General features: G+C 50.3%; 4 protein-coding genes and 1 non-coding gene across 7 annotated transcripts; 2 read left to right on the top strand and 3 right to left on the bottom strand.

Annotated features, from left to right (window-relative positions):
* Nucleotides 1-3,373: 3,373 nt before the first annotated feature.
* Nucleotides 3,374-4,373, bottom strand: ier3 (immediate early response 3). The gene has a single exon (XM_052069121.1). It carries the CDS (start codon nt 4,312-4,314, stop codon nt 3,874-3,876), a length of 441 nt encoding a protein of 146 aa, XP_051925081.1. The 5' UTR covers nt 4,315-4,373; the 3' UTR covers nt 3,374-3,873.
* A 2,629-nt stretch (nt 4,374-7,002) lies between these two features.
* On the bottom strand, nt 7,003-14,262 carry LOC127602754 (RING finger protein 225-like). 2 transcript variants are annotated; one of them, XM_052069096.1, is made up of 3 exons: nt 13,996-14,262; nt 12,563-13,130; nt 7,003-7,262 (listed from the first exon to the last, which is right to left on the bottom strand). In XM_052069096.1, exons 2-3 carry the CDS (start codon nt 13,066-13,068, stop codon nt 7,214-7,216), a joined length of 555 nt encoding a protein of 184 aa, XP_051925056.1. In that variant the 5' UTR covers nt 13,069-13,130; nt 13,996-14,262; the 3' UTR covers nt 7,003-7,213. The 2 variants fall into 2 exon arrangements, with proteins under 2 accessions (XP_051925056.1, XP_051925054.1); XM_052069094.1 differs by lacking the exon at nt 7,003-7,262 and adding an exon at nt 11,890-12,257 and having other exon boundaries at nt 13,996-14,259.
* A 1,003-nt stretch (nt 14,263-15,265) lies between these two features.
* Nucleotides 15,266-15,367, top strand: LOC127602929 (small nucleolar RNA U13). Its single transcript, XR_007962961.1, has one exon. It is a non-coding gene; the product is annotated as a small nucleolar RNA U13 (small nucleolar RNA).
* Nucleotides 15,368-15,689: 322 nt separating this feature from the next.
* On the top strand, nt 15,690-18,575 carry mak16 (MAK16 homolog (S. cerevisiae)). Its single transcript, XM_052069084.1, has 9 exons — nt 15,690-15,955; nt 16,169-16,218; nt 16,327-16,436; nt 16,536-16,600; nt 16,790-16,941; nt 17,069-17,198; nt 17,270-17,395; nt 17,485-17,550; nt 17,639-18,575. The coding sequence occupies exons 1-9, from the start codon at nt 15,941-15,943 to the stop codon at nt 17,834-17,836; spliced, it is 912 nt and encodes a 303-aa protein (XP_051925044.1). The 5' UTR covers nt 15,690-15,940; the 3' UTR covers nt 17,837-18,575.
* LOC127602763 (ras-related protein Rab-14-like) lies at nt 18,029-22,057 on the bottom strand. 2 transcript variants are annotated; one of them, XM_052069105.1, is made up of 8 exons: nt 21,894-22,057; nt 21,437-21,496; nt 21,285-21,338; nt 20,141-20,318; nt 19,999-20,065; nt 19,655-19,742; nt 19,456-19,486; nt 18,029-19,382 (listed from the first exon to the last, which is right to left on the bottom strand). In XM_052069105.1, the coding sequence occupies exons 2-8, from the start codon at nt 21,486-21,488 to the stop codon at nt 19,205-19,207; spliced, it is 648 nt and encodes a 215-aa protein (XP_051925065.1). In that variant the 5' UTR covers nt 21,489-21,496; nt 21,894-22,057; the 3' UTR covers nt 18,029-19,204. The 2 variants fall into 2 exon arrangements, with proteins under 2 accessions (XP_051925065.1, XP_051925066.1); XM_052069106.1 differs by having other exon boundaries at nt 21,870-22,031.
* Between the last annotated feature and the right edge of the window lie 110 nt (nt 22,058-22,167).

Here is a 22,167-nt window from a genome sequence, read left to right as displayed (position 1 = left end):
AGATACAACCTTGAGGGTTTTCATCTGTCACGGGGAGACTGGTCCCCCCCCCCCCCCCACACCCCCTTTCTGCTCATCCTGCTTGTCAGACAAAACAAGGGGGAAAGCGCTGTTTTGGCATGCTGCCGCATGTTTTTAACCACATGAATGTAGTTAGTGAGGAAGAGGAGAATGCGAGCCCCCCCCCCACCCCCACACACACACTATACACAGAGTTGAGTCATGTAGCTCGCTCAGCGCTCTTTGTATTACATCATGTAAACCCCCTTTGCCACTTCCTGTTTCCTGCCAGGTGTTTTTCAACACCCAACGTTTCAACATCAAAAGAATAAGAAGGAAAAAAAAGATGAAAAAGAAAAAAAAAGAAAGAGGATTCCTGTGCGCTTGCTCGCCGGGGCGCGTCCAGGGTGTGTTAATTTCTACACCTGAAACTCTCATTGACTACGGGTAAATGTTGAGCAACAACATACACGCTGGCACAGATGGGCATACCTTGAGATTGGTCACCTCTGTCAATCAAAGTTGTTTGGACTAATGGCACAGATTAGCTCATCGTCGTCATCGTATTTCTGATCGTAAGTCATGTCGGCTGGTTGGTCGCCGTGGCGGGCGACGGCGAGACATTCCTGGCACACTTCACATTCCTCACATGCCCTTCACATGTTCAAAATTCCAAACACGCGTGTGGAAATCACATCGCACATACATGGCATCACCTATGAGCTCATTCATAAAGTATCGTGTGTTAGCTCTCGGTAACATTCATTCATTCATAGGATTGAACGTTTGGGTTATTATTTGTTCGGGTGGGATTGATGTGACAGTTCAGATGTTGGCGGGCCATCGAGTGTAGTTGCGGTACTTCTTTCATGTAAAGATTTCCGTACGAGGCCTCCGGTTTCAGCTCAACTTGTGTCAACCGCTCCGACGCAGCCGGACGACCTCCGCCGCCTCCTCCTGCGCTTTCCGGGGCTCCCCTTTTTTCAACTTGGCTTTTTTTCCTCCCTCCCGCCATAGGCAATGACTCATGGCCCTGGAATGATGATGAGGCGTAGGCGGTGAGCGTTGGCGAGGAAGATTCAACGCGAGAGACATTTTGGTACATAAACCTGCTAGTTTCTCGTGTAAATGCAAAAGACGACATTTATTGTCAAATCTACAGCGGAAGGAAAAAGGTTAGCAGTAAAAAATACTCTTCAAAAGCTCAATTATAAAAAAAAAAAAAAAATCAAGGTAGGACGAATAAAGGATATCTTATCTTATCTTATCTTATCTTATCTTATCTTATCTTATCTCATCTTATCTTATCTTATCTTATCTTATCTTATAGGGTCACATTTTTGCTTTGAAATGGACTCGTTTATGTTCAAGTGATAGTTTCAATGAAATCACAAAACGGATGGATACAAATAAAGAAAAAAAAAAGAAAGTTTATCAACAAGCCGGCAATCTGAGGCTTTTTTTTTTTTTTTACCCAAACATGGCGGCCGTGTGCTGCCACTGAATCCAACTGGACTCACTTCACGGCAAGCGGCAGATTTTTGTTACATGTTGTATATTTCAAACTATCAAGTAACTTTGCCTTCAAAAGATAATTTTTAGCTTCAGGCTAACTGTTTGCGAGTTTGTTTATTGAACATGAAACATATACAGTAATACTTTGACAGAAAATACGGTGGATAAAAAGGTAAAAAGAAAGAAATCAGTCTTCATTCAACACAGTTATAATGTTCAAGAAGTAAAAAAACGTATCTAGTCCTACCCCGTTATGTGTTTATATCTACTAAATCATTTTTATATCAATCAGAAAAGAAAAAAGTCTCCATTAAGGCTCATATTTTACCCTTAAGCATTAAATTTGTACAACTTTTGGTTTGTATCGGGATTCTATACATCCACACCCTGCCACTCTTGTGTCAATTTTCTTTTGTATTCATAATTAATATTTCAATACCTTTCTCTATGTATCAACTTAGTTCTGATTTCTGATTTAGTTCTGATTTATGGCAAAGGAATTCCACCTACAAAGTTCTCAAAGGCGTATCTGGTGTTGTGAAAAGGGAACGCGCCTCTGCTGTCCCCATCAAATACAAAATGAATAAATATTTGCCTCCAGCCCTAAATTTTTTTTTTATTTAATTTTATCAATGTGGACATTAAAAGCACACACTTGACTCTGGGTTTGTGATGTTTTGCTCGGCTGTGATGTGAAAGCATCCATCCATTCACCGTTACGACCAACAACATAAACACAAAGCACTGACGCACACGCTGGTACACGCAACAAGCGGACGAAAGGTCGCGCGCTCTTCCCAGGAAGCGGGACTTTGTGTGTTTGTGTGTTTCCACACAAGCCACGTGTTCTGCAAACACACAACACACACGCGACTTCCCTTTTGTCACGGATTATTCACAACTGACAGTCATTGTGGTGTGGTGGGAAAGTAGCCAATGCCGTTTGCTTCATGCTAACATGCAACGCATCTAAAACTAGCATCAATGTCAACATATTTGGGAGGGGCACGTAGGCCCCCTACAGCGGACACTACTAGTTTAATTCCACACGGTTTGCCTTGTGTTGTGTTGTATTATTTGGTTATTTTATGTCAACTGTGCTCTTTGTGCTGTATGGTGCACAATAAAGTTGACTTGAACTTGAACCTGAACTTTTGATTCACATTGCGCGTTTCCCGTCACCATCAAGCTTCGTTGACCCCACCCAGTTTCACTCAACCCGACTCGGATTCTCATGTGACTACCGCGGCAAATGTTTTGACAATATAAAAATCTCCGGGCATCCACGGCAATCACAACCTGTCTCGTGTGCCCATCGCGCCCCCCCCCCCTGCCGTGGATAGTATTTGTGCCGAGTGCCGCGTCAGTGGTCACCCGAAACTAAATAATTTTACAACAAAGATGTGTGATGTTGCCACCCTGGGCTTGAAAGCCATCCAAGTGTCTCAGCATCCAAAGAATGTCTGCTGAGACATTTGAGGGATGACATCATCAACACGCGACACGACTTTACACCCTTTCCCAAAAGGGCCAGACGCCGCTTTTAAAGTGGAATGTTACATCAAACACGGCACGTATTGTATTTGGATAAGGTTAGATTGTGATGCGCGGTGTATATTTTGTCCTTTCAAGTCTTTTTTGAATGCGCTTCCGTTGAGTCGGCTTCATGTCAATCAAGTGAGTGTTGCAGCGATTAAATGATTCATTTACGCGTTTGAACACGCACCCGCTGACCCAACAAGGCTACATCAGACGACAGAAATGTTCTTTGACTATTTGTTCAAAAAAAAAAAAAACTATTTTGCTATTAAAATAACTCATTCAGGCCAGTATTCCATGTAGAAATTTTGGTCATCAATTTACCATCGTACGTCACAAAATGTGAAATTTCACCATGAAGCGATGCTGTATATTTTGCCATTAAAAATATGAACATTTTTTAAATCCAAACTATGTCCGTTTCATCTCAAAAATAGGATAAGAGGCCATAAAAACAGATTGAAAGATAACGGCTTCAAAAATGCGAAAAGGCTCGACACGTCATTGACTTTTTTTTTTTATTCAAAGTGCTTGATCAATAAATAGAAAATAATAATAATAATGATAAATAAATAACTAAATAAGACAGGACAACAGTCAGTTATGAGGTGCAGTCAATGACAAATTCAAGTTTCGGGTAAAAGTTCACAGTTTTTGTTCTTTCTTGAACTTCCAGGGCCCGAGCGGCCCTCCGGCAAGCACCAGGCCGGCGCGCGGAGCTGCTTCCCCGCCCGCAGTTGAGCGGGCTCGTCGTCGCCGTTCCGCTCGGCTCGGCTCGCTTTCCGCGTCGAACCACCGCGAGAGTCGGCTCGGTTCACTTCAGTTCTCGGCGCCCAGGCGGTGGTACACGAGCAGGGCCACCATGTAGCTGTTGCCCGGCGAGCCGGCGGCGGTGCAGTCGTCGACCGGAGCTTCCGCTTCACATACGCTGGAGGAGGGAGCGGCTAACGGAGACGCGTCGCCACCGGCGGGGAAGGCCTGTCGGTCGTCGTCCGGGCTGCCGGGCTCCTCGGTGTAGACCTGCCACAGGAGGACCAGGACGAGGAGGAGCAGCCAGCGTTTGGCCGCGCTCTTCTCCGGAGGCGGCAGGTGCATGCGGACCTTGGCGGGGTACATGACCCGGGTGCAGCGCTTCTTGGGCCGGGCGGGCGCCTTCGTGAAAGTCGCGGCCGTCGGGATGTGCTCGAACGTGAACACTTCCGGCCGCGTGTTGCGCCGGACTAAACTTTCGCGTCTGTACAGAACCGTCGTGGAGCACATTTTGTCGCTTCTTCTTTCCGTGTTACTTCTTTTTCCTCTTTAGTGTCTAAAAGTGTGTGAAGGCGAGAGACGCTAAAGAGCCTTTTATACTTTCGATCCAATGTGACGTCACAGTAGGACTGAAGGGTCACGCCCCTGGCCTGCACATTCTTACTCAACACCCGACAAGGAAAAAAATGACACATTTGATCATTTTTTTCAGGGTTAAGGTTCAACTTATGGGAAAAAAAACAAATTTATTATTCGGTTGTCTGTACTACTCATTAATTTTAAAAAATGATTACACATTGAATTCAATTTGCTCAAACGTTTGACAGTTTACATCAATTGTTGGCTTGAAGTTTTAAAATCACTTTAAAATACATTGTGTGTACTATCCACGTTATATTCACATTTTTATTCATAGTAAACCTAACATTTATGATTTACACATACATTCCGTACGATTTCATTTATTGACTTGATGTGAAATATTGATGTAGGAATGTTTTCTATATATTTTTAATGGCTTCCTTATGTCCTTAACATTGCGTAAAACGCGCTCTGCTGCGCCATTTCCTGATCATGCCGCTGACTGGAAAGGAGAAGGCGTTTTGTGTCTTTTGAGTTTGCTAACAATAAGTTGTGGACGCGACACGTGCGGATCAGATTTTCGGACAGGATTTGCCAAAGTGGCTAGCTAGAAACGGAACACCCTTTCGATGTATGCCTCGCATTGAAAGTTGGCGGAATGTGTCATAACGCATTTATTTGCCATACTTTTGCGTTGGATTTTCGCGCGTGGTGCCCGCAACCCTTTGCTCGACACAAAACGCCTTCTCGTACGTTCAAAAATGAGGACAGACGAAGAGATGAATCGTTTTGTGTTCCGAGCGAGAGTCGCGTTGACCGTCGAACGCTGGTTTGCCTGCGGTGGTTTTTTTTTTTTTTTCCGCTCTGACTGGAAGCGGGCGGCCTTCGCATGGCGGGAAAAGGGTGTTGTTTTAGTGTTTCACCGTGTCTGGGTCCCTCGTGTGACACACAGCCCGGCTTCTTCCACTCATTATGTAACCGTTTCGACCTCGTTCAAGGCTGCAAATGGACTAAATCATTCCACACAAAAAAAAATGCTGACTATTTGTTTTTATCTCACCACATGGCTGCCCGGTTGCCATGATGGCGGCGGCGGCCTGTATTTGGGTCAGAAACTGTGCGGAAAGCCGCTCAAAGGCTCTTTTGATAGGCCGAGTGTTGGCCGGTTGCCAAGGGAACGGGCCTACGTGCCGAAGCGGGCGGCGTCCGGGTGAGGACCTGCCAGGCCGGGTCACATGTTGCACCCGCACGCGCACGTGTTTTCCGTGAAGGTCGTGCCCCCGAGACCTCAACCGCTCCCTGTTTGTGAGCCATTCTCGATCGTCTCTGCGCAGTTGTCGTGGTTTCCATGGCGACAAAGCAACCAGAACGCATCTCTCCAAGGAAGGACGAGTCAAGATCAAGCGAACGCTTCTCGTGCCTGGCGTACGATCGGATTCAAGAAATGGTGGGACAGAACACGGACAGAACTTAGCGCAAACAAGCTAGCCGCTAGGCTACCGGCTAGCTTGCGCTAAGCTAACCCGAGGTGTTGCATGTTGAAGTCCACCAGTTAAAGGTGGACTCATTTGTGCTTCAGTCGTGCTTTTATTTCTTCTTTGCCGTGATTGGTCCAGCGAGGAAGGGGGGGGGGGCAGTCCCGGTGCCGAGTGGGTCATCCTCCCCCACTTCCAAGCCGGCTGCGGGCAGAGCGGCTGGCCGCTTCCTGATAATAACTCACAAGCACACACACACACACACACACACACACACGCACAAAGCGGGCGTCATAGAGTATGTGAGGTCACTTCCTTTCCCGGAAACTCAGATGGACTCACTCTGACCTGCGGAAAAGCTGCGGCGCACGTGATTGGCTGTCACGAGACTCGGTCCAGATCACAAATCCCCAGGAATGATCGCTGAGCGCCAAAAGGTTTTCCCAAATGGCGCCATCTGGGGAAATGGCGGAGGATGCGAGCGGGGGCCGGCCACGTGCTGCTGCGTAGGTCTGATGAAAGTGGATCCGGGTTCAAAGGTTTCGGGTTCTCTCCCGAGACTTAAGACTGGGGTTCCATCGTAGCTCGGCTCACATCCTCCGCCCTGTCAAGGGTTCCCGAACTGGACCGGGACTCTGTCCATGCGGAGTTGGCACGCGGGGTCTCAGGACGTCAGACTGGATCGGGATTTTGGGTCCGCGGTTGAAAATCCAGACCCGGAAGCAAAAACCGCAGGTGTAAATCTGGACTTGGGGATACTTTCCGTGCGGGGTTGGCATGTTGTCGCGGGGCCTGAGACTCAAGTCCGACCAGATTACGGCACGGCGGCGTACGGAATTACCCTCTCGGACAAAGGTTTTTTTTTTTTCTTTCGATGTGAATTTCCTTGTGGTGCGTGTTTCCTTTGTTAGGCGACTCGATGAGCTCAAATTGGCGCGTCGTGAGGAAACAAAGGAAATTTGCTGTGACATTTGACACAAAGGATCCTTGGGTACACGTGCAGTTTTTCAACAGGATTCCTTCATTCGGACCACGGCAAGCATTGACAAGAGGGTGTGCACAATTACGCAATCTAACCCCGATGTTTATTTGGACTTCAACGTCGGACGCCCGCTTCGGCCCCAAACAGACGCCCACGCCGGAATGCAAATGACATTTATTACAAAGATATGTACAAGTGCGGCGGCGGGGTATCGCCGGACGCCGCGGCGTGGAAATGCTTTCGGAACAGGAAATGAACGTGGCGCCTGCGCCTCCTTCAATGGGGTCGGCCGACCAGAGGGTCCGCCGGCGGCTCCGACGCCGCGGCGGGCTGCCGGGCCGCCCGCGGCGGCTCCCGGGTCAAATCGTGCTCAGGCGTCGCGGGCCGCTCGCCTTGGTCTGCTTCGGCGCCCGCCACATCTTCGGGGAAGGAACAAAGACGGCGTTAGTTACGGGAGGCTCATTGTCGGCACCGCGAGACCTTCACCCGGGACGACGGCGCGCTCTCGGAACAAAAGTCTTCTTCCCAGACACCCGCTGCGTCTCTGCAGACCACCCTCCTGGGTCTAGCACCTTGTCTTGGGTCCTTGGCTAGAATCTTGGCTGAGGACTAGAACCCTACCGGACGACACCCTTCTCTTGGGACTAGTCACTTGGCGTGATGGCACTTGAATTTGGGACTCCAGTCATCTCTCGGGACGAGAAGAGTGAACCTCAACTCGGGACGAAAACCTTCTCTCTGGACCATGAACTGGACTTGGGAGCTACAACCTACTTTCTTGGGACCCGAACCACTTCTCACCACTTCTCTTGGGACGAAAACCTTCTCTCTGGACAATGACTTGGACTTGGGAGCTATAACCTACTTTCTTGGGACCCGAACCACTTCTCAGCACTTCTCTCGGGACGAGAACCTTCTCTCTGGACCATGACTTGGACTTGGGAGCTACAACTTACTTTCTTGGGACCTGAACCACTTCTCACCACTTCTCTCGGGACGAAAACCTTCTCTCTGGACCATGACTTGGACTTGGGAGCTACAACCTACTTTCTTGGGACCCGAACCACTTCTCACCACTTCTCGCAGGATGAAAACCTTCTCTCTTTGGATGATCGTCCTTTTCTCAGCCTGAAAACATTCTCCCCTGGATCAAAACGTTCACTGAACCAGAACTTCTCTGAGGACCACAATCTTCTCTTCTCATCCGTTCAGCCGAGAACCTTTCAAGACTTGAACGTTCGCTTGGGAAGACAACCTCGCCTTCGGACTCGAACCTCTGGCCTAAAAGTGTCGTCTGGGACCGCGGCCCTCTCGAGAGACGGGAACCTCGCGTGAGGTCAAGCGTGTCCCCCTTCTCACCTGGCCCCGAGTCCTCGTTGAAGATCTGCACGAAGAGCAGCGCTCCGAGGAGGCGGACCCAGCGTAGGGCCTGGTCTGGGTCTTCCCTGGGGGTCCAGCGCCGGCAGCGGGACGGCGGGTACAAAACTCTGCAGCGGCGGCGCGGCGCCGGGCGACGCGCAGGAAGCGCGCCGGCGGAGGAACAGGAAGTCATGTCGATCTTCGGCTTCTTTCTTGTCACCCGCACGCGGGCCGCTTAAATATGCGCGCCGTGGGTGTGGCCCGCTCGCCTCGGGGGCCCCGGGATCCATTTTTCTTGTTGTGGCTTTGTGTTATTTTTAGACGCACGCGATCTCCGCCACACTCGGCCCACTTGACTCCTTCCCTCGTCTGCTTTCCTTGATTGCGAGTGCTGCCCTTGACGCTTCGTCTCCTTTGCTTCCTTTTCCTCGATGGCGATGGGCCTTTCTTTGCGTCTCCTCGTCTGGTCATGGCTTAGTCTCGTCTCCTTTCTTTCTTCCTTCGCCTTCTTTCGTTTCCTTTTTTCCGTTTCACGACTCCTCCGCAATCCGCAATCGTGTCTCCCATTTCTTGTCCGTCTCCTTCCTTGTTTCCTTTGTCTCTCGTCCTCGTCTTCTCCTTCCTCTTAGCGGCCGCTCGTCTTTTCTCGTGTCCTCGTGTCCTTCCTTGATGGTGTCTCTCTCGCTTTCGTCATTGCCTTCTTTCCTCGTTTCCAGTCCGTGTTGTTCTTTCCTCCTCAACTCTTCCCCATTTTTTTTGTTTTTGTTTTTTGTCCTGAATCAGCAGCGCCCGCCAGGGCTTCATTTCAATCTCGTTTCCTTTCCGGGACTCGACAAGGCGCTCCCTCGATTCCTTCGGCCTTCGTCTTCTTGCCTTCCTTCCACCGCGTTTCCTTTGTTTGCCTTCTGATTTCCTTTCCTCATCGCTTTTGACTATTTTTCCCGTCGCCGTTTCCTTTCTTGGACCCTTCTCCGTTTCCTTGTTTCCTTCACTCGGTTGCCCCCCGTCTCATTTCGCCTTTTCTTGCTTCCTTCCCTCGTCTTCCTTCCTTGTTGGGTGCGTCGGTAAAAGCACACATCACTTCTTGCAAAAATAAGTCCGCACAGGCCGCAGGTGTGCAAACACTTAAATCGAGTTGTTTTTTTTGTTTGTTTTGGTTTTTTTGATTTCCCCCCCCTTGGAGGGTGGCGTGTTTGTTCCATTCCAAGGCTTTGAGAAAGTGGCCGACGCCCCGCTCTCCCAACCACCAAGAGTTCCCGCGGGATGCCTCACTCGGTGTTTGGATCATATCAAAGACACTTTTTTTGTTGTTGTCGTGCTAACACAAGCGGCTTAACGAGCGGCTGGTTTCTGTTCACCGTTCTTCGCCTTGGAAGTGCAAACACGCTCCTCTCACACACACGCAAAGGAGACAGAGTGGCAGCCCGAGGCCGCATTTTTGTGGCGGGCGTAGCTTAGCGGTCAGGATACTTCAAACTTCGACTAAGATTACATTCGCGCAAAAAAAACGTACTTCAAGGACAAATGGTGTTAATGGCGGTTTGCCAACACGAGGTTGCCAACAGCTAAGATAAGAAAAAACAAAAACGTGAAGTTTTGTGGTTCATTTTCGCAGATAATTGTATCGGTTTGTCGCGGTGAAGAAGACGCAGAGTCGAAATCCGACGCTGTGGCTTAATCTCCCTCACCTCTGGTCACGAGCGGTGGGTCGTGGCCGGAAGAACAACATCCCGGATACGGGTCTGGGCTTTCCCATCCGAGAGGGGCGCAGAGTCGAGCTGCCAAATGATGCGGCTCGGGCATCTGATTAGGATGCCGCCCCGGTGAGGTGTTCCGGGCATGTCCCACCGGCAGCAGGCTCCGGGGACACGCCGGAGAGACCATGTCTCCCGGCCGGCCCGGGAAGGAACGCCTTGGGATCCCCGGGGAAGAGCTGGAAGAAGTGGCTGGGGCATCTGACTAGGACGCCTCCCTGGTGAGGTGTTCCACTGGCAAAAGGCCCAAGGGACAACTCAGGCAGGCCACGCTGGAAAGACCATGTCTCCCGGCGGGCCTGGGAACGGCTCGGGACCCCGCTCCCCCCAGAAAAAGCTGGAAAATGTGGCTGGGGAGCGGCAAGTCTGAGCGTCCCCGCTCAGGCTGTTGCCCCTGTGCCCCAACCCCTGAAGCTTTAGCATCCATTGACCAAAAAAAAAAAAAATTGGTTCGCTTATCCTAGCCCAGGTCAATCCGCTTCGATTCCAAGCGGCGACTCCCAGTTCCAAATACGCATCCGCACTCCGCGTGGACGCTCTTCCCTCCTCGGCTTCAGCGGGCATCCGTCCAGCCGCACGAACGCGGACTCTCCAACGACGCCGCTGAACAAAACAGCATCCCGTTTTGTGGAATCTTCCATCTGATGCTGTGGATGAGAAGGGGAGCATCGGCAGAGTCCTGCTCAGTGGCCTGCCGCTCGCTACTGGGTGGATGAAAGAAAACAAGAAAAAACAGACGCACTTTGTGCCCGTGTGCATCCCGTCACCTGACAACCAAGCGTGCGCTGGTCCTCAACCATAACGTGTGCCATGGGTGTGTGTGTGTGCACGCGCGCATGTTCCTGCAGCAAACACGCCGTCCCCGTGGCAACCATTCATCACTCCTGTTCACCTCCCGTGACCTGCACGAGTGTGCCATGACCGAGGGCGTTGAACCTTGACACATACACACACCATTCTCCCATGATGCTTTGCAGAGGAGAGCAAAACTCAACGGGATTTTTTTTTTGGGGGGGGGGGAATGGGCGTTCAAAGGGTTTCTGTTGACTCTTCAATGTAATCCCCCCACCGCCACCCCCCTTCAGAATGAGGAGCGCTGACCCAAGTTACAAACTATTACAGCGATGAGACTTGTGAACAAAAGGGCTCCTCCCAGGGCCAGAAATTTGTTCTCAGCCTTCCACGAAATTTGGGGACACAGCATTTTTTTTTCCACACCGGTTGGTTGGAGCAGAAGTTGGGACCACGCAAAAGGAAAGGAGGGGGATTTTTTTTATTTTTTTATTTTAGGGTGGCAGCACGTCGCCTGCTCTTTGCGTCATGTGTTTTTGTATCCGTCAGTGCTACAATATCGCCACCTGCTGTTCATTTGAAGTCTTCGCAAGTCGAAAAAAAAAGCAAGGACTCATTCAAAAGACATTTATTCAAGTTTAAACAGGGCAAAAAACAGGCAACGTGCATACATGAGTAAAAATATTTAAAAATTAAGATTTTGCTAGTTCACAGTAAAAGTCTAAAACGTGACCCGACAAAAAAAAAAACAACGATTTGACCGATTTCAGACGCATTGGCGTCGATCAAACGCGCGCGCCGCCGTCGAGGCTCCAATGGCCACCCGTCACCTCGCCGCTCTTTGCGAGTGTCTTGAGACTCACGGTAGCCACGGAGACCACGAGTACGCATCCCGGTCGAGGCGGACGACGTCATCGAATCGGCATCCGACTCCCCCGTGGAATCCACACCGTGATACAATCCGATCGCCGTGACGTCACAAAGACAACCTCTTGCTCGTCATGAACGAGTTACTCGTCATCGGGACGTCGGCGTTGGTCGTCGTGGAAGCAAGCGTCCGGACAACGGGATTCCCGCATTTTTGGTCGCCATGGGGATCGGAGCGAGTGACGGCAAACGAGTCGGCGTGGAGACCGACAAACAAACAGTCACGGGGACCGCCCGCAAGCCGATTGCCACGGCAACCACTCGACGCCCTGGTTTTCCCATCGCCGAGTTAGCAAGCATCCCCGGTTGCCACGGAGACGATGACCGAGCACCGGCACGGACACTTGGCATCCGAGCTAGAAACCGTCGGGGTCGTAGGTCAGCAGGAAGACGACGATGCCGGTGAGCGCGACGGTCGTGGTGAGGAGCAGCGCGAGGAGCAAAGCTCGACACACGGGCCGGCCCGTCAATCGGAACAAGGCTCCGCCCATGCCGCCGCTTCCGCCGGCGTTCCGAGAGGGAGGGCTTGGCAGACCCACGTCCAGCGACCTTACGGTGCACCGCCGCTGACCTTGCGATAACCTTGCGAATACACAGGAGACGCGAGCTCGTCAAGTTCCGGGCACCTGACGCACGACGATTTCCAGGACTCGAACGGCTTTCCGTTGCGCCTCTTACACCAAAAAAAAAATAAAATAGGGAGTTGCTTTTCAATCTCAGTCAGATCAATTCACTCCAAATCAGAACGTAGCAGAATGGGATTTTCAACATCGTATTCAGATTTTTTACAACTTTTTTTTTAATGTCCGACCCAACTTCTTTGGTACTTGTTGGTTTGCAAAAAAAGACAATTTGAATCCCTCTCAAAAATCAAGCCGCACACTCACCTCTTGACCTGCAGCTTGCCCTTGCTACGCTGGAAGCGAACGCTGCAGACGCGTCGCATGGCGGGCGGCAGGCACGCCAGCACGTCGCCGTCGGTGGCGAGCCGAGGGAGGCCGAGGGCGGGCAGCGGCGTCACGCGGCGACACAGCGGGCAGCGGATGGCGGCGGCCTGCGCCGACTTGACGTTGATGCGGGCCAGGCACTCCAGGCAGAACGTGTGCCGGCACTCCAGCAATTTGGGGCAGCGGAAGACGTTATTGAAGTGGCTGTAGCACACCCAGCACTCCAGGTCCGGGGCGCCGTCCTCGGGGAGCGCCGACGGAGGCGGCGGCGGCGGGGACGGGCGCGGGCCGGGCGACGGGACGCCCACGCACACTTGGTGCGACGACGGCGAGGGAAGCGCGGGCGCCGGCCGAGGAGAGGCCGCGGGACGGCGGTTGACCGTTGGGACCGCCGGGGGCGTGTACGGCGGCGGTTCCGGCTCGGTCGAGTTCAAGCAAGGATTCATGCTTGGGATTGAGGGGGAAACGCTTCACTTGTCACCTTAGGGCGGGGCTTCACCTTTGAACTCTGCAAATAGACAACGGCGATCATTGTCGACTTTTGTCATTTAAAATACGTTGAAATCGGCCTTATCCTGACTTTTTTTAATAATCGGAACCCGGTCCACTTCCCCGGTTTTGGGTTCAAGACGTTCGCACTGCGAGCCCAAGGCTGGATGGCGCCCCTTTAATTTCAGGCGACAACAGCAGAGGGCGCCATTGAACAAAACGGCAGCACCCTCGCGTCGCCGATGAATCGCTTTTATTCTTCATCCGCAAACGGAAAACGAATCCAAACGGCGCGCGCCGACACTAGTCGCGGCCACATTGAAAGTAACCGCAACCCTCCTGTGAGTCTGCCTTCAAATTCCGACCAAATCCCAAACGTTACTGTGCGGGTTCCGCACGTCATCGGTCAAATCGTCGCGCTTGCTCGTGGCGTCATCGTCTTGTAAGCTTTTGTTAAATTGTTTAATTATCATCATTTTATATTTGGGAATTATATTATTTTACAGTTACCTAAATTATATTCCGTTTAACAATTTCTGAAAAGTTCTTCTGTTGCTTGCATCTGATTGGCGAAGAAAAGCAGGAAGTGTTTTCGTTACCGGAAAAAGGTGCGTTCGTTCGGGAAGCGCGGAGCAGATGTTGAGAAAAATAAAAGCTACGTTCAAACGAACTCCAACTCTCCTTTTGGCCCAATCTTGACGTCGAGGCATCCATTCAAAAACCTTTACGAGCCCTTCAACTTGCAGTCTATTTAATCGGTATCGTAAAATGACAACAACGCGTACTTCAAGTCGATCGACTCACTATTGCGGAGGGAACAAAAAGCATCGAAGAAAACAAAACAAATGTCACTTTGAGACAGATGCGATCACTTGGGACTGTACCTTTTTCAAAGATGTTGACGGCTTCTTTGGTGGAAGTCGACCATGCCAAATTCGCACAAAACTCTACCGGGCCCTCGCGTCGTGCTCGTGAATCCAGTCCGGCTCTTTGGCCACTCAACAGGGGAGTCGAATCGCGTGTTTGCCGCTGGCCTCTTGTGCGGAAGGAAAGCGGCGGCAAATCAACTCAGCCGTGCACCTGCCGCAGATGCGCACCTGAGTCGGGTCAAGTTGATTGCCCAAAGACGTTTTCTTTTGTTCCGCTGTCGATGAGCATCAAGGAGGTGCTGATGAGTGTGCGAGCTTCCTCCACGTTTTCCATTGCTGGCTCCGGTCGATCCCCCTTGTCCGAACCCTGCGGCTTTGTGACGTCCAGGCCATGCCGGCTTTGGTCCTTCCGTTTCTCCAGCTGACCGCAACCCACTCGCTTTGTGTGTTTACCCACACGTACCGATGTGTGTGTCAAGAACGTGGGAGAGTTTTATCACACCGTGAGCTCCAAAATTCAGCATGAGGTGTTTAGCATCCAAGCTTTAACATCAGGTTGTTGGCATGAAAATGATTTGGCATCAAAACTTTAGAGGGAAGGGCGTTACTGTCAAACCGTTTGCGATAAAATTTGAACATGGAGATTGTTGCCATCAAAACTTTTCGCACCATCAAAATCTTTCGCATCGTAACTATGAAGCACGGCTGTTATTAGCGTCAAAATTGTTCACCACCATGCGTTAAAATGGAAGGAGTTGATGTCAAACCTGTAGGTTTTATTTAACAAAATAAAGGTTGAGCTGACTCGTATTCTTCAAGTCCTGGTGTAATTTGGTTTATTGTGATCAATTTATATATGGTTTTTTTCCACATTTTGACAGCAGGTTTGGATAATCTGTGTTTTAGGTGTCTTACAATAACAGTTATAGTTGGCACGCGTACGTGTATAGTTGGCCACGAAGCTACTGTCCAACTTTTAAGTACCGTTACTTTCCAGGGAGGCGACTTCCACGGCCAACCGTGACGACACAGCCTATGACGTCAAAGGGTTGGTGCCGACCCGCAATGCATCGCGGCGGCTGTCGAAAGTGTTCTTCTCTTTCGTCTTCTTCTCGTGAAACATATTCTCGCCGCTTCCTTGCGAGAGCACGTTTGTTTGGTAATACTTTATTTAACGGTGATGTGACGTCCCAATGACTTTAAACGACACGTACCAATAAGCGCACCGTTACCGTAAAAGATGGGTACGTAGGATAGAAACGTTGCGCGCCATGTTGGAAAGACGATCCTTTCGGTTCATGAATGTGATGAATGGTGCGTTCACGGTCTCTCTGTGAAGGGTACTCCCCTACTCTTGTTACGCATAGTACCGTAAAACCATCTGATCATAAACCGAAGTCACAATCAATATAGTTTCTGAAGTAAAAATCAATCACTACATATGTCTGACAGGCTCGGACGCATGCCTGAAGCATACGGTGCTGTATCTTAGTTTTAAATGTAATTACGGTGCTCGGTCGGTCGACCATACCTGAACATCTCTATTTTGGTTGACGGAAATGACGCAATGCTGACGTTCCCATGAAAATTACACTATCTCGGTGTGATATGTCATTTCTCTCACCCACCAAGCAATAGAACATCGCACTCTTTGCTAGAGTTAAAATTTCCGCAGTGGAGACTTTAAATTTCATGACCCGTGATTGAACGCAGGGTTGTCTCCAAAGATTGATATCGCGATACTTGACAATGTCGCCGTACATATTCCGAAACATCGCGATATCTCAGCGTGTCCGGTCGCCGGCAAACAAAAATGGCAGCTCGCTTTTCGTCCATGTGCTTGGTGTGAGCCGAAACGAATCGCTTTTGTCCGTTAAAATCATTAGGATTTTTTTTTCCTTTCCACCTTGTTTGAGAAGAAGAGTGACGCTTTAAGCGTCGCGGCGAACAAAAAGACAACATGCAACACGACGACGTGAGTGAACCAAAACGAACAGCGAGCATCACGCTCAAGCGAGCCCGATACTCGACATCAAATACTTGTTGTTTTTTGTCTACTTATGGCTTCAAGTTGTAATCGCGACGTTTCGTGTGATGTTGACGTCATTGTTACAAATGTCTATTTTCGTAGCTCCAAATAACGGAGGTCCCCGTGTAACCCGAATTCTCGTGTTTTCTGACCATGCAGGTGATTTGGGACATTATAGGCAACAGGCAGTTCTGTTCGTACAAAGTCAAGTAAGTTTTAAACGCATGTTCATGAATTTGAAGTAGGAAGATGTCAGCGAAAGCTAACTAGAACCGTTTAAATGTGTGTTTGTCTGTGTCTCTCCCCCCCTCACCCAGGACTAAAACGCAAAGTTTCTGTCGCAACGAGTTTAACATCACCGGCCTGTGTAATCGCTCGTCGTGTCCGCTGGCCAACAGTCAATACGCCACCATCCGGGAGGAGAAAGGTGCAAAACGCAGCCAGCTGAAACGCTGCCATGTTGGAACGTGCAGACGATGCGTGTTAACGTGATGTTGTTGTTGTTGTTTTTTTTTTTGCCGCGCAGGGAATTGTTTCCTCTACATGAAGGTGATCGAGCGAGCGGCGTTTCCTGCCAAATTGTGGGAGAAGGTAAGCCCGACACCATCCCCGTGTCCGTTCACAGTTGTTCTTCCAAGTTTCTGATCGAATAGCATTTAATTCGCTAACCTGCTGTCGAGGTCTTTGAAATGCTTTTAATAAAAAAAATGTCGTGCAAGTCGTACGATTTGATCGAAGGAAGTGCGCGCTGAATGCTAACGACGGTTCCTCCGGACGCAGGTGAAGCTAAGCAAGAACTACGAGAAAGCGCTGGAGCAGATCGACGAGAACCTCATCTACTGGCCTCGCTTCATCCGACACAAATGCAAGCAGCGCTTCACCAAGATCACGCAGTACCTGATCCGCATGCGCAAGCTGGTCCTCAAGAGGCAGTGAGTATGCCGGCCGCTTCTCCAAACGCGATGGCTTTCAAGATGGCCGACATTTGATTGAATGAAGTAACGCTTGCTGAAGCAATCAATGAGTCAAACGCGAGCGGTGTCCCGATCCCAACTTCAGGAGGAAGCTGGTTCCCTTGAGCCGTAAGGTGGAGCGTCGGGAGAAGCGCAAGGAGGAAAAGGCTCTGATCGCGGCGCAGCTGGACAACGCCATCGAGAAGGAGCTGCTGGAGAGGCTCAAGCAGGGCACGGTACGTAACGTGTAACGCCGCGTTAACGCCGCGCCGCCTTTTAACGCCGTCCCCCCCCCCGCCCTGACCAGTACGGCGACATTTACAACTTCCCCATCGTGGCCTTTGAGAAAGCCATGCAGCAGCAGGACGAGGAGAGCGAGGCGGAGGAGGAAAGCGAGGAGGAGGAGGAGGTGGAGGTGGAGCGGGATGACGAGGTGAGCGCGGAGAATCGAATGGGGGGGGGGGGGGGGGGCGCAAAAACGCCAAGCGGGGTTTCGAGTTGACGCCGTGGCTTTCCGCGCAGGACGTCGGCGAGAGGGAGTTTGTCGCCGCCGACGAGTTGGAAGAGAGCGATCTCAGCGACTTTGAGGTACGAAAACGTTGACGAGTTCGTTACTCGAATCCGAGCGCAGCTCCGAACGTCGTCACGTCTGCTTTTTTTTTTTTTTTTTTTTCAGGACATGAACAATTTGAGGACGAGCAGCGACGAGGAAATGTCAAGCGAGGACGAGACGGAAGGCGAGAAGAGGACGCGCTGGCGCGACAAAGGCAAATCTCCCGCCAAGGGCTCGGCGGCGCGCAAGAAGCGGGCGTACGTGGAGATCGAGTACGAGCGGGAAACGGAGCAGCCGGCCGCCAAGAGCTTCGCCGCGTAGGAGCCGCCCCGGCCAATCAAATGGAACCGGCGCCATCGTGGCCGCGTCGTCGACGTCGTCGGTCGTCCAAAAGATGCTCGCGAACGTCAACAAAGCAAACGCTTGCTAACGCGACATCATGTGGCAAAAATTTTGCTTTGCGTGTGCAATTCAAAAAGCGAAACGTTGACTTTTCTGTGCAAAGCAACGTACGTCATGATTTTTATTTCACATTTTCTCAAATAAAGAGAACGGGAAAAAAAATGTCTCCAATGTTTAGACATCTCGGGGTGGAAATACTGTCGAAATGATCAAATAAATGACAATTGACCAATAGGAAAGTTGAAAGTAGAAATAACAATTCTTCCGTATGACTTCCTCCTCTCCATTTTTTTTTTTTTTTTTTGCTCATCTTTGTTTTCATGACTAAACAAGCGACGGCTCGCGTCGGGTCGTGTCCCAAAGCAAAATACAAAATCGGGAGGCTTGATGGCAACTTTTTATTGTCCATTAGATCGTAACGAGACGCGACGACATGGCGCAAGACGACTAAACGTGGACTCTGTATTTACTTTATTTACAAAGATGTGAATTCACTGTACTGGTCGCACGCAGGGGGGGGTGGGATGGGGGGGGTAATATGCCTACCGATGTACGACACAGTATAAATAAAATCAAAAGGTCGCATTTTGCTGATGTTTGATGAGAAAACGGCGCCACCTAGAGGCTACTCATTCAGCTCATATAAAAATGGAGGGGGGGCGGGGGCTAGCTTTTCCAGTTCTTTCTGTCGCAGGCGAAAGAAAAGCCGGTTTAGGACCGTGGGCTCCATTTTGGGTCTGGAAACGAGAATCTGGTTGACTTCGGACTTGAAACTGGGGTAAGATCTTCCAGTCCGCCGGAAAGGATACTTTTGACTGCCTGGGCTCTTGAGCTCGTGTCTTCAATCATTCAAGATCTTTTTGACCAGGACGGGCTCTTCGGAGCTAGAAAAATCCACCATGGGAATGAGAGTCGAAGTGGAGTTTTTGGACATAAAAAAAAAATGTTTGGAAGCTCTTTCGGTCCAGAAAAAACCTGATGGAGGACAACAGACTATGGATGACAGAAAGGACCGCTGATGGTTTTTGAGGTTCTGCGTGAGGACCCCCTGGAATGTGACGGGTCCAATTTCACATCCACGTGCAGGAACAACTTTTATTTTGCTTTTGGAGAATTAGCGTACGTGATCGAAATGCAATTCCAGCTGGAGGGTTCCGGAATGAGACGTCGGGGATGGATTCAAGTGAGTTCAGAGACATTCCCGACCAGGAGAGCCGGCAAAGCAACAAAAAAAAAACACAAAAAAAATTAAAAAGCAATGTGTCCATCCTTTGGTCCGTTGGTCGGTTAGCAGCTGCATCCGTCTTTGGGGGGTTGGCTGTCGGCGTTGAGTCGTCCCCCCTGCGGCGCCGACGGCTTGTGCTGCACTCCTGACTCTGCGGCGTTCAGGTCCAAGCTGCCGTCCTGGATGTTCTGGTAGATGCGCTTGGCCGCCTCCAGGAAGGCCTCCTCCACGTTCTCGCCTCTGCACCCCCACAACATCTCAACGTGTGTGTGTGTGTGTGTGTGTGTGTGTGTGTGTGAGAGCGTGTACTCACGTCTTGGCACTGGCCTCCAGGAAGAGCAAACCTAGACCGCAAAAAGTCAAACAGACCAATCAAGCAGTTGCAGTTGTGATGACATCACACAGAGAAGACACGCCCTCTAGATGCTCACCCGTTTAAAACAAATACACTCATCGAAACGTCACCCAAACGGACACGGCGATGGCGGGGGCGGGGGGGGGGGGGTGCTCACCGTTCTCGTCGGCAAACTGTTTGGCTTCCTCGTACGTGACGTCTCTCTGCGCCTCCAGGTCGCCTTTGTTGCCGATCAGGATGATGACCTGCGCGCGCACACGGCAACATGGTGACTTTCGGATACGCACGCCGACAAACTCATTCAGTGGCAGCCCATTCTGGACCAAGTCTGAAAAGACGTTTCAAAACGTCTGTGGGGGTGAACGAGTTATGGAAAGAAAAACACACACCGTTGCCACGCGGCCTTTAACTAGCATCGCTAGCTTTTGCTACAAAACACCCGTCAAACAAAGTCTCAAGAAGGCTCCTAAAACATCAGAGGGCATTTGGACGCCGCCTCACCGTGTTGGGGTTGGTCAGGTTCCTGGCGTCCGTCAACCAGCTGCTGAGATGATTGTAGGTGCTTCTCCTGCGCAAATAGTTTCCCCTCCCGTCACACGAGTCATCAGCTGGTGATGTCATCACAGAACGCCGCCCCCCCTACCTGGTGATGTCATACACCATGAGGGCCCCGGCGGCCCCCCTGTAGTAAGAGCGGGTGACGGCCCTGAAGCGCTCCTGGCCCGCCGTGTCCCAGATCTGCAGCTTCACCTTCTGGCCGTGGACCTCCATGATCCTGGTGCCAAACTCCACGCCGATGGTGTGAGGGCAGTCGGCCATGACTGCGCACGGGGGAGGGCGTCGTCATTTGCCGAGAAAGTTTCATTTTTCGCGCTCTCACCAGATAGTGGATTTGGAAGCAACCGTGTCAGAATTCGGAGTTGTTTGGCTTCATCTACGCTAAATTTCGCTCACCGCATTTCGGGCATTTTGCATCACGGACGGGCCACCGATAAGCGAGCCGACTTTCGTTTGACAAAACGATTTCTAATTGAGTTGAAATTAAACAACGGGTGATTGCCTTTTGCTTTGCGCGTCACTTTTACAGTACGTGTCATCAGGGAATGACAAAGAAAAAGCTTGAAGCAAGCACGCTTGGCCTCTTCTTTGGAAAACTCGTGCAAACGAGAACATCTTTTTGTTTCTCCCATTATTTGATGGCAACATACACACAATTAAGGAATATTTTTAAAAGTGTATTAATGAGCTTAAATCTGGTTCAATAAATTTAAAGGGGAAGTCATCCCTCCCCCTCAATAATTTTCGGAGAAAGAATATGCTCTATGGCGCAGCATTCGGAATAATATCACATCGGTGGAATATGAGTTGACCGGTAAAATCCAAAGGTCCACCTTTCCACCGTGTCGCTCGATGTTGGGCAGGCTAAAGGTTCGATGACGACTGGAAATTGTCCTTCGATGTGAACGTGAGCATGAACGGTTGTTTGACACGTGTACGCACGCGCGTCGTTAGCTTCAACCAATCAGTGTTGACGTAACGGGCGTTACACATCAAAGAGCTTTGATCTACGACAACAGTGAAGTTAGTTGAGACGACACGACGCTCTCTTACATCATCTGTATCTTTATCCTCTTTCTGTCTAAATCTATATTTTTCTACAAACAATAGCCGTCTTGTCCACGACGTCTTGTTTCGTCCCGCCGGGGTTTAGCCAGCGTATTGATAAAGAGACCGGAATCTCTTTACAGGTTTTCACGATTTGTGAAAGAAAAATGTGAAGGACGTACATTTCTTCTCTGTGAACTGGTGCAGTAGACACGACTTGCCCACACCCATGTCACCTTGGAGAATAAGGAAAAACAGATGCAAATAAAATCACCTTGACAAGAAAAGGCGAAAAGAAACTGATGCTGCGCAGGGTGCGGTCTTAACGGCTCACCGATGATGATGTATTTGAAGATGTAGGAATAGTTGTAAGGCGCGGCGGTCATCTTTGCTCCTGTGGAGAAAATTCCGAGTTGAGCAAAAATATCCTCACCAAACTCTGGGACTCTGTTCGACCTTACGTCCGGCATTCACGGGCCATTTCTAAGTGCCAACAAGCTAGGCGGCGAAACCCGAACTCAAGTGGGAGCTCCCAGCTTCCACTTTTATTGCCCATTGAACATAAAAGGCACATCGTTAACGCAACCGAACCTCCCTAACAAGGGGGGTTCTTAGGATTAAGATGTTCTTTTTCGACAATAATGCCAAATTCCCTGTGCTAAATTCGCTAAGCGGCTAGTCGGCTAACAGCTGGAATTCTACGTAGCGAACAGTTGGGAAACCACGATTCACAAAGATAAAACAAGACATAAATGAAACGTCATGACCTGTTTCACAAGATTTTCCTTTACCTTCCTGTCCGGGTGTTCGTTTTGGGCGTAAAAAGGTGACAAAGCAGCAGCTGCTCGGACGGATAATTGGCTTCGTTTGCTAGCTGTCACGAAGAAGCCTCTTCCTCCTCTTCCGCAATACTTCCGATGCGCCCACCAAAACACGTCAGATATCGCGAGACTTCTTCCGAGAACCCCTCGTGACTGCATTCCTTGACGAAATTGCCAATTTTTCTTCTTGAATCGGGAGAAACGTGCTTGGGGCCATTTTGTTGGCGCTGTAGTTGATTCAAAT

The sequence above is a fragment of the Hippocampus zosterae genome, chromosome 6, assembly GCF_025434085.1.
Source record: "Hippocampus zosterae strain Florida chromosome 6, ASM2543408v3, whole genome shotgun sequence".
NCBI lineage: Eukaryota > Metazoa > Chordata > Actinopteri > Syngnathiformes > Syngnathidae > Hippocampus > Hippocampus zosterae.
This window is presented reverse-complemented; position numbering and strand designations above follow the sequence as displayed.

What these genes read in the sequence shown, in the direction of transcription:
- LOC127602763 (XM_052069105.1), bottom strand. Translation starts at nt 21,488, where the DNA reads ATGACCGCCGCGCCTTACAACTATTCCTACATCTTCAAATACATCATC. An exon ending in CTTCAAATACATCATCATCG is followed by an intron (nt 21,339 to 21,436) that starts GTGAGCCGTTAA and finishes TTATTCTCCAAG; the next exon opens with GTGACATGGGTGTGGGCAAG. An exon ending in ACCTGACCAACCCCAACACG is followed by an intron (nt 19,743 to 19,998) that starts GTGAGGCGGCGT and finishes GTGCGCGCGCAG; the next exon opens with GTCATCATCCTGATCGGCAA.
- LOC127602754 (XM_052069094.1), bottom strand. Translation starts at nt 13,068, where the DNA reads ATGAATCCTTGCTTGAACTCGACCGAGCCGGAACCGCCGCCGTACACG. An exon ending in GGCAAGCTGCAGGTCAAGAG is followed by an intron (nt 12,258 to 12,562) that starts GTGAGTGTGCGG and finishes TGTATTCGCAAG; the next exon opens with GTTATCGCAAGGTCAGCGGC.
- ier3 (XM_052069121.1), bottom strand. Translation starts at nt 4,314, where the DNA reads ATGTGCTCCACGACGGTTCTGTACAGACGCGAAAGTTTAGTCCGGCGC.
- mak16 (XM_052069084.1), top strand. An exon ending in CACCATCCGGGAGGAGAAAG is followed by an intron (nt 16,437 to 16,535) that starts GTGCAAAACGCA and finishes TTTGCCGCGCAG; the next exon opens with GGAATTGTTTCCTCTACATG. An exon ending in CTGCCAAATTGTGGGAGAAG is followed by an intron (nt 16,601 to 16,789) that starts GTAAGCCCGACA and finishes CTCCGGACGCAG; the next exon opens with GTGAAGCTAAGCAAGAACTA.